The 8,888-nt window shown below is 48.7% G+C and overlaps 1 protein-coding gene across 4 annotated transcripts in view; it reads right to left on the bottom strand.

The window, feature by feature from the left end:
- Positions 1 to 4,634: 4,634 nt before the first annotated feature.
- The window catches only part of LOC147619691 (Acyl-CoA N-acyltransferases (NAT) superfamily protein), an 81,365-nt gene continuing 77,111 nt past the window's right edge, over positions 4,635 to 8,888 (bottom strand). For all 4 annotated transcript variants that reach the window (XM_086773381.1, XM_086773384.1, XM_086773385.1 and 1 more), the window contains exon 5: positions 4,635 to 5,048. In XM_086773381.1, the coding sequence (XP_086629507.1) occupies positions 4,873 to 5,048 (176 nt within the window). In that variant the 3' untranslated portion in view covers positions 4,635 to 4,872. The remainder of the gene's footprint in view (positions 5,049 to 8,888) is intronic.

Here is an 8,888-nt window from a genome sequence, read left to right as displayed (position 1 = left end):
ACTTCCAAGCCTCTAAGCTCTAGGCCTCTCTCTCTCTCTCTCTCCCTTTTTCATTCCTCAAGGCTCAAGAGTCAAGCCATCTTCAACCATGGCATCCTCCTCACGTGCCGGGGATTCCCGTAGAAGGACAACGGGATGGACATGGTAGGAGGAGGTTAACTACACCCCATCCGCTCATGGAGGCGGTTCTTGGCCATGGGCATGCAAGTTTTGTCCGTACCGGCCAACGGGTGGCGCCGACAAAGTGCGAGTCCACCTCTTGCATGAGAGTGGGCATGAGGTGAGGTTTTGCACGAATGTCACGCCGGAGAAGAGACGGGAACTTCTAGACAAGCTTAGCATCTACGAGGCGGTCAAAGCGACAAGGGCACCACGAGTGGCCGTGGATCCCGCGACGATGGGGAGAGGAACTCAAGCCTCTACAATGGAGTCATGTGGTGGATCGGGATCATGCACACCATCACCTTCACCATCAAGTCGAAATGTTACTCCATCCATGACGCCGGCACCCTCCATCTCCACGGCCTCTCAACCATTACATGGCCCATGACGACAATCTACACTTGGGGAGAATTGGAACCCCAAGTTGAAGGAGGAGGTGGATATGGCAGTGGCCCGCTTCTTCCACGACCACATCGCCTTTCAAGTGGCTAGGTAAGTGCAATCGATCATTGCCAATTCATCATTTATGTTTTCATCATCCTAGTCCCCTTCTCATTAGTAAATTACTTTCTTGAATAGGTCGGAATACTTCAAGGTCATAGTTAAGAAGATTAGGGAGTATGGCTCAACCTATACGCCCCCCTCATCCGAGAGCTTGCGCACTACATTGCTCGAGAAGGAGAAGCGCATTGTAGAGCAAGCGGCCGACAACACAAAGTGGCAATGGGAGAGGAACGGAGTCTCCCTCATTGTGGATGGATGGAGTCACCCGCAAGAGGAGTATTCACGGCGTGATTTCATATTCCCGCAAAGAGATGTACTTCATCTCATCTCATGATGCATCCAGCACCACCGGGAAGAGCGCGGATGTGCTTGCGACGGAGTGCGCTACCACCATGGAGATCGTTGGCCCCGAGCATGTAGTGGGCTTTGTTGCAGATAGGAAGCCTTCCAATAGGGCGGCGGGAGCTATTCTCCAAGGTATGTATGGACATGTCACGGTGTCCTTTTATATGGCTCATTGCCTAAACAACCTCCTCAAGGACATCGGGGCATTACCATGGATCAGCCCGCTCATTGAGAAGGCCAACACCATGGTCTCCTTTGTCCTCAACCACCAAAGACTTCGGCATGAGTTCAACAAGAGGTCCTGTCTCTCTCTCCTCAAATATTAGAACACCCAGTTTGCCTACAACTCTCTCATGCTGGGCTCGTTGAAAGATTGTAGCGATGCTTTGAGGGGGCTTTTCCTTAGCGACGAGTTTGTGGCCATGCAAGAGTCTCATACAAACACTGGCCAAGAGTATAGGCTACGAGCGGATGACGCCTCTTGGTGGGAGCGTGTGAAGACCACAGATGCTATGGTGAGGCCCATAGTCCACCTATTGAGGATTGTAGACGCTATGCATAGGCAAGGTCTACGAGGCCATGGATCGCATGATAGAGAAGTTGAAAGACTTCGTTCCGCCTCACGAAGACAGATACGAGGAGATCCATGCCTTGTGTCTAGGAAGGTGGAATTCCTACTACTCTCCATTGCATGCAGCAGCTTATGTGGTGGACCCACAATTCCAAGGCAACAAGCAGGAGAGCGACCGGGAGGTGAGCGCGGGATGGAGGATCATCTTGGATCGCCTTGTGCCTAATGCATTGGTTAGGCGCAAGATCAGGGACCAGCTTTCGATGTAAAGGTCATTTCATGGCTCCTATGGCTGTCATGATGCACAAGTTGACCGCTCCAAAGTTGGTGCTACTCTATGGTGGGAGGACTTTGGTTCGGATGGACCAGAGCTGCAACAGCTTGCCATCCGCATACTCAGCCAGGCCGTCAGCTCCTCTTGCTTGGAGCAACTTTGGAGTACCTACAACCACATTGCCTCTAGGAAGAGGAACCGACTCGGGGTAGAGCGTGCCAATGACCTTGTCTTCGTCAGCGCGAACTTGCGAATGCTTTGCAAGAGCGTGACCAAGAAGGCAGATTCTTCGAGTGGGAGATGAGTCAACAAGAAGAGCAACAAGAGGATGAGGTGCAGGAGTAGCATGCCATTGAGGATGAGCTTGATGCTTCTTTGGCACAAGCTACCCGTGACCAAGAAGGCAGATTCCTTCACCGAGTGGGAGATGAGTCAACAAGAAGAGCAACAAGAGGATGAGGTGCAGGAGTAGCATGCCATTGAGGATGAGCTTGATGCTTCTTTGGCACAAGCTACCCATGACCATGAGGCGAGCACTCCACCTGGATGATCATTCATGGATCATGATTCATGGGCCTTACTACTTAGCACTAGATGGATCTTCACAGAGATGCGGGCTCATGGCTTTAGTCCAAATTTTGAGGACAGATTTGTTGACATATTATTACAAGCTTGGAATCATCTCAAGACAACCCTTCAACAATCTATTCCAGTAGCCTCCAAGGAGCGTCTCTCACAACCCTTGATCTAAAAAGCCCTAATATGTTTACCTAATGGTCACATGTTAGGGGCTCGCCCTCACATGTCCTGGGGAGCTTTGAGCATGGGCCTTGATAGGTCCCTTGGAGATTGACTTACATTCAAACACCTATTCCCAGTGGTCCAGGAGCAAGGCAGCAGTGTTCAAGTGTCCAAGGAGTGGTCGCCCTGATTGTGCAGGTCACGCATAGCAATTAAGTAGTTCCAATTGGGTAGGCAGCTTGTGTACATCAGGGTGGACAGCAGGTGTGGGCATACCAGCTGAGGGTGCCCACAAGTATGAAGTCATGTGAGGGCAAAAGGACAAAAGGACCAGATATACGAGAGATCAGAGCAAATCAACACAGCATGAAATGGATGAGTGAGTGTATGTATAATGATGAATAAAATCCAGTACAAGAGACCCTCTGAAGTGAGGAGACTTTGAGTAGAAGACCGTTGAAAGAATCAAAGACGAGGTCGGAGTTGAACCATGGTTAGTGTCGAATGTGCAGAGAGGGCTGCCGTCCTGATGTCGAATGATAATGAAAAGCAGAGAGGGTTGCTGTCCCAATGTACCTGCTCCCTACAGGAGGCCTACAAATCGGAAGACAAAATACACATTTTTAGATCACCTAACTAATATCAAGTGTCACCAGCCTGAAAATTTCCCAATATGAAAGGGGTCTAGTGGACTCCAGGATGTCTAAATATTTGGAAAGTACAAGCTTTGGGAATGGGGGATTATCCTAGAATACAAAGGACCACACTCCTAAAATTTAGGAGAGTTGCTATTTTTGGCTGGACTCCGATGGAAATTCTATTCGCGTCATTACATCTCGAATTGAGCAGATACTAAGAGTTGGCAAAGTGCCTATGACAGAATGTCTACCAGTTGGGATATTTTTAGAGAGAGTTTATGGAAGGACCCATCTCTTAGATTGGGATATGTGGCAAGAAAGTGGACCAAAGTGAGACAAGTGGCCTGACACTTGTTAGAAAGTGGACCAAAGTGAGACAAGTGGCCTGACACTTGTTAGAAAGTGGATCAAAGTGAGACAAGTGGCCTCACTCTTGTCACTTCAGCTATTGTGTGGCTCTCCACTTGTCATTGTAGCCTTCTTCTACTAGTCACTTGACTCTTGATTCCAGCCAGAGACGAAAGATTTGAAGTAGCATTGCCACATGGTACATCTAGTGAGCACGATCTAGCGAAGCCATCGAATGCACCCACAACCCGCTTGCGGAGTCCATCAGGAGCATCTCGCTCAACATCATTCATACCCTCCGCGGCTAGTGGGGGAAGCTTCAAGGTGGTTCTAACCGTATGCAAAAGCGTCCGGAAGCCTTCATGAGGATCTGGTCCTTTTCTCACAGATGGTAATGGTGAGCCCCACTTGGCCCTATAGACCACCTGTGTGGTTAAACCCCCCCCCCCCCCCCCCCCCCCCCCCCCCCCACCCATTGTATGAGATAGGCTTCTCCTCATAGAGCAGCCAGCTGGAGGAGAGGTGCTTCTTTCCCCCTTTTTTGTTCTTTGATCCTCGCTCCGTACATGGAGGTGAGTTTGTACTTAGTCTTTTAAGGCTGTTTTTGTTAACTAATAGAAGGATCTTGTTTCCGCGGGAAAAAAAAAGAAGGCAAAGCGCCTCGGGCGGGCGAAACCATGTTAACCTATGGAGTGGTTGACATGCATCTTAGAAAATGCATGTCACTGTTTATTGTATTAATAGCGTGAAATGGAAAACTTACAACAAGTCACTATCCTTGTTTAAATAAATCAAGGGACACCCCAATAAGATGAGCATTTGGTGCAGTGTATCTTCCAAATCAGTGAGTTTTCAATGACCTGCATGCAAACAAGCAACTTCCCTACCATTATTAATTGTAATGGATTCGACATGACCAGAAAGTCATTAGCTATCAAAGTCATTGCTTACCGTGTAGACACACAGGCCTATATTGCACATGTACGTACATGCTAATGGTGTAACCATGCTAGTAAGATGGGTTCGTCTCTTGGCTGCGCATGAGTGGTAATGGTTCTAATAGCTCACCCATCAGTAGTATACATAGTGATGCCAAATGTATGGCCTCGTCTTTTGTCAAGTCCATCCAAAACTGAAATACATAACGTGGATGTACACTTGACGTACACGAGAAAGCAATCATGAATTGACAACCTCGACTCTGCAATTATTGCATGCATGTTAGAAAACCGATGTAGATCTTACTACAGATAGTATACAACTTTGAATTATATGATGATTTTCTTAGGCTAGCGATTCTTGGAAGACGTTGCGAGGTCCATCCACAGTAGTAGGCGTGGAGGCCGTCCCATCAACCTTGCCTGCGATGCCTTCTCTTCTTTCTCTTTTACAAAACCACTCTTCTCATACAATCTTTCTGCACTTTCATTTCCTACTGCTACATGAGTATACAGGTCACTAATACCTGGTCAATAGTCACAAAAGAGCCAAGTGTGAGAAGGGTAAATTGATGATGCTTATGCTTTCTCTTCCACACAAAAAAAAATGTAGATGCAGTTTTACAAGGACCATTTCCTACATATTACAACTGACAGTTTCATTCAGAGACCAAGGTGTTTATAGAGGTGCATGTGACATATTCCAAGGATTGCCATTGGTCAGATTAGGGTCCAGTCACACAGTTTTGAGATGCATGATAGGGCTATATGAAGATCCGCAGTCAGGAAATGCTCCCAGCATTTGCCAACTATGTGAAATAAGGAGATTGAGATGGGTGTACTACCTGTCTACTATGTGATCCCGATTCCCAAGGCAGTATCACTGCTTATTACAGGAAGGTTTTGGAACTCTTAACACAATTTACTGAAAATCCTGATCAGTAATACATGGGCCCCTTCCTACTCAAGATCAAACCGGCCTTGGGAAGTCTCAAAGGAAAATTCGCTAGCTCTCCTCAGCGTCATCACAGTGGCTGCAGACGGCCGGCTGGCCAGCGACTGCCAGCCATGCGCCCACTGCAAGGCTCCTGTATGCAAACAGCCAGAGAAAAAGTGACACCTTCCAGGGCCCGAAACTACTGCAGAGATGCTGCCAGAAATCCTCTATAAAGGGTGCAGGAACTCCTTGTTCCTGCCAATGGGGAAGGATTGCTGGGGTACCATCAACTGTCTGCAGAAGGATCCATCTGCCCATCGGGTGGAGTACTCGAAGTAGGGTACATCATGGTGAAGCAGCAAGGTTGTGCCACTGCCACTCACCATAGGGTCCTGCTGAGCATGTGCAAGGGGTCTATTCTCCCAAATCCAGAGGCTCCAGACGTGACACCCCAACCTCAAGAGGGGGAGGACCGATGAACCAGTTCTTGGGCCCGATCCCACGACTCGGCCCCGCTGCTCAGACGCGGGCGGGGGGGGGGTGGGGGGGGGCAGGCATTTCCGGGCGTCCACTGAGAATTGGTGAGCTGCCCATGGGGAGCCACCACCGTGAATCCATGTGAGAAGCCAAAGGCTACTAGTGGCACTCCTGTACAGGAAAATGAAGTCATCCAAGCGGCATCGAGGGGGTCCTCTGGTGAAAAAAGCCAATCCGGAGGAATGCATGAATCGATGTTGAGGCTCATGGTCCTTAAGGCATTTATGCCAAGTGTGTGGTGATGGTGGTGGGCACCCTCTGCCATCATGTGGCTCCCACCTACCATGCATGGTCACCTACTCCAAATACCATCCTCTCCTAAGCCTCTCCTGGCTTTGGCGCCCAGACCCATCAGTTCTACCTGCACGCCCCTCTCTAGCACCTGTTGAATGGAAAGCTATGTACCCACCTACTGCACGGGTGTATGGCATCTGCTCCTGATGTCAGCTGATGTACGACCACCTGTACAGACCATCCCCGCCTGCTGTTAATGCCGACCACCACCTGTATGGCGGCTGGCCACCTGAAGCTGTTGTACAGCCTGTACACAACCTTGTATGGCCTGTCCCTGCTGCTGGTGCGTTCATCGGTGGGCTTCCAATGTGCCTGGTTGCTTTGGAGATGAACCAGTTGGCTGCTACTGGTTCCTCGACGTGTTGAAAACCAGGGATCGGGTGCATCCTTGCCCTGGGCTTGGCCTGCAAGATCCACGTAGTAGTCTACGTGAGACTAAGCCTTGCTTGCTAGATTCACATAGGCTCCAACTTCCCCTTGCATTGGGCTTGGCCAGTGGTCTCCCCTTGCTAGTGGCTTGGGCGGGGTGGTTCTTTTGACTCAGCCCTAAGGCTAGGGTTTGGAGCTACTGCTTCATTTGTTTTCATATATGGTGCTTGGCACCCTCATACTTGTATCTGTAAAATACTCTTTCTGGAAAAGCAAGCGCTCAGTTCTCAGCAAAACATTCATTCATCAAATCAGTCTACAGCAGCCTCAGGCTTCTAGCGCATACATTCAGCATTCAGCACTCGATTTTGCTATAGCCCCAAGGCCGCCATGAAGAGCATTCAGCCAACAAATGTGCATCCCTCAGTTTTGGGCTTGCATAGTGGTCATTGAAGAGCTATTCAAAGGAGCTTGGACAGTATATGGTTTCGCCTACTTCGTCCTTGTGTTTGGCAAACCTCAGTCGTCATTCATACTCATTGTACAAATTTCTCCAAAGAAATATAAGCAAATACTCTACTTGCAAGGGATGAGGGGGTTGGGGGAGAGGGCTTCAGTGGGTAATTGGAACCCAATACTGTGTTGACTATCTACCTTCTCTCTCTCTCTCTCTCTTCTCCTCTCTCTCTAAGTGGAATTGCATAAACTCACGTGTATAAAGAAGGCTTCGTTGCACGTTAAAACGATCAACCTATTGCATGCTACAATAATACAGCGGCACAACCTGCAAATTTACCATACCCTTTAGCGGGAGACCGGCTAGAAGCCCGAGAGCTAGGACAGTTGGGTCACCCAAAAACACTCTGGACGAATGTAGCAAGAGGCTCAAGGCTATAGCAACCCGTGGCTTGCTGATTTGCTCAAGATCCGCATCATCATGTTCATGATTGCCCATGCTTACAAGTGATGGAAGCGGGAGCATTCAGTAGAGTCAAGGGGAGGCTATGAGGAAATACAAACAGATGCTGATGGACCAGGTTGCAATGGACAACTTTGGTATCCAGCCTGCGTGGAGATTGCCATTCCTTGCCATCAAGGAAGATGTTAACATACACACAACATCTCCACGGTACCTTCGTGTTGACCCATTGTATATGCCAATCAAATGAAGGTTTACTGCCAGGAGTTCCAAGAAAGGTGGGCTCGTGATTCCCATTTCATCCATAACTTTCCCTACTTCGAGCACAGCCTCTTCGACACTCTCAACAATTGACAGTTCATGCTCACCACAGTGAATGCATGAAGGCGATCCCCCCGATCCAGCAATAGTGGCCACTGTGCAATTCTTCAAGCTGATCATCCTTCTTATTGATATTCAGGACGAAGTGAATCACTAGGCACCTGCAATCTTGTACATGGAGGCAAACTCCTTTCTGGTAATCTAACCTGAAAGGGAAAGAAGGGGAGGGGACGGGTGTGTTGGCCTATCTTCAGCCCCTAGTGTGGTGTACTGTGCAATTTCTCTTTTGTGGCTATGTTATATCATGTTATGTGATCATAATCTTGTTTAAGGGTTGATTCAATTCCGAAACATGCACCCGCTCATTATAAAAGAGCCACTACATCTGCATGTGCCCAGTATATTGTAAGATCTGGGGTTCGCAGAGCATCATCATCTCCACAAGCTGTCCGCAGCCTGTACGTCGTTTGCAACAGCCACCCGTTACCTGCTCGTATAGCCCCCCATGGTGCCATCTTCACGACGTTTTCACTGTCCGATTACTACCCATGTGAGCCTGAGCCTTTTAAAGTTTGAAGGCTTATCAAAGCCTTAATAAAAGGCTTGACAGCCCGCACAACAGAGCTGTGCAGAGAAGAAGGTACGACAGGACAGAAGGTCGCCCACAGTCAGGGCCAGTAGACAGCAGCGCACAACTGCCAGCGCAGCTCATTCACAACACGCAGAGGCACCAGCCATGAGCTGAAGGGGGAGAGAAAGAGAAGCAGCAGGTCTCCCCCTTGGCGTCAACAGAGCAGCAGCAGCAAACGTCGACCTCCAGAGAGTGGCAGCCGCACAATGTGAAGAAAAGTTCTTTTCATAAAAACCCTAAAAACTAAGGTTTAAAAAATGACCTTATGTTTTTTTGGTGTAAAGAAGATTTAACCTCTTTTTAAAAGGCTTTTAAGAGGTGTGTTCACATGGGGAGAGGGGAAGCACTTCCGGGCTTCA

Source organism: Cibotium barometz, chromosome 33 (assembly GCF_041138505.1).
Source record: "Cibotium barometz isolate CiBa-2024 chromosome 33, ASM4113850v1, whole genome shotgun sequence".
NCBI classification, from domain to species: domain Eukaryota; kingdom Viridiplantae; phylum Streptophyta; class Polypodiopsida; order Cyatheales; family Cibotiaceae; genus Cibotium; species Cibotium barometz.
Note: the sequence above shows the minus strand (reverse complement) of the source record. Positions and strands in the feature narration are given on the sequence as shown.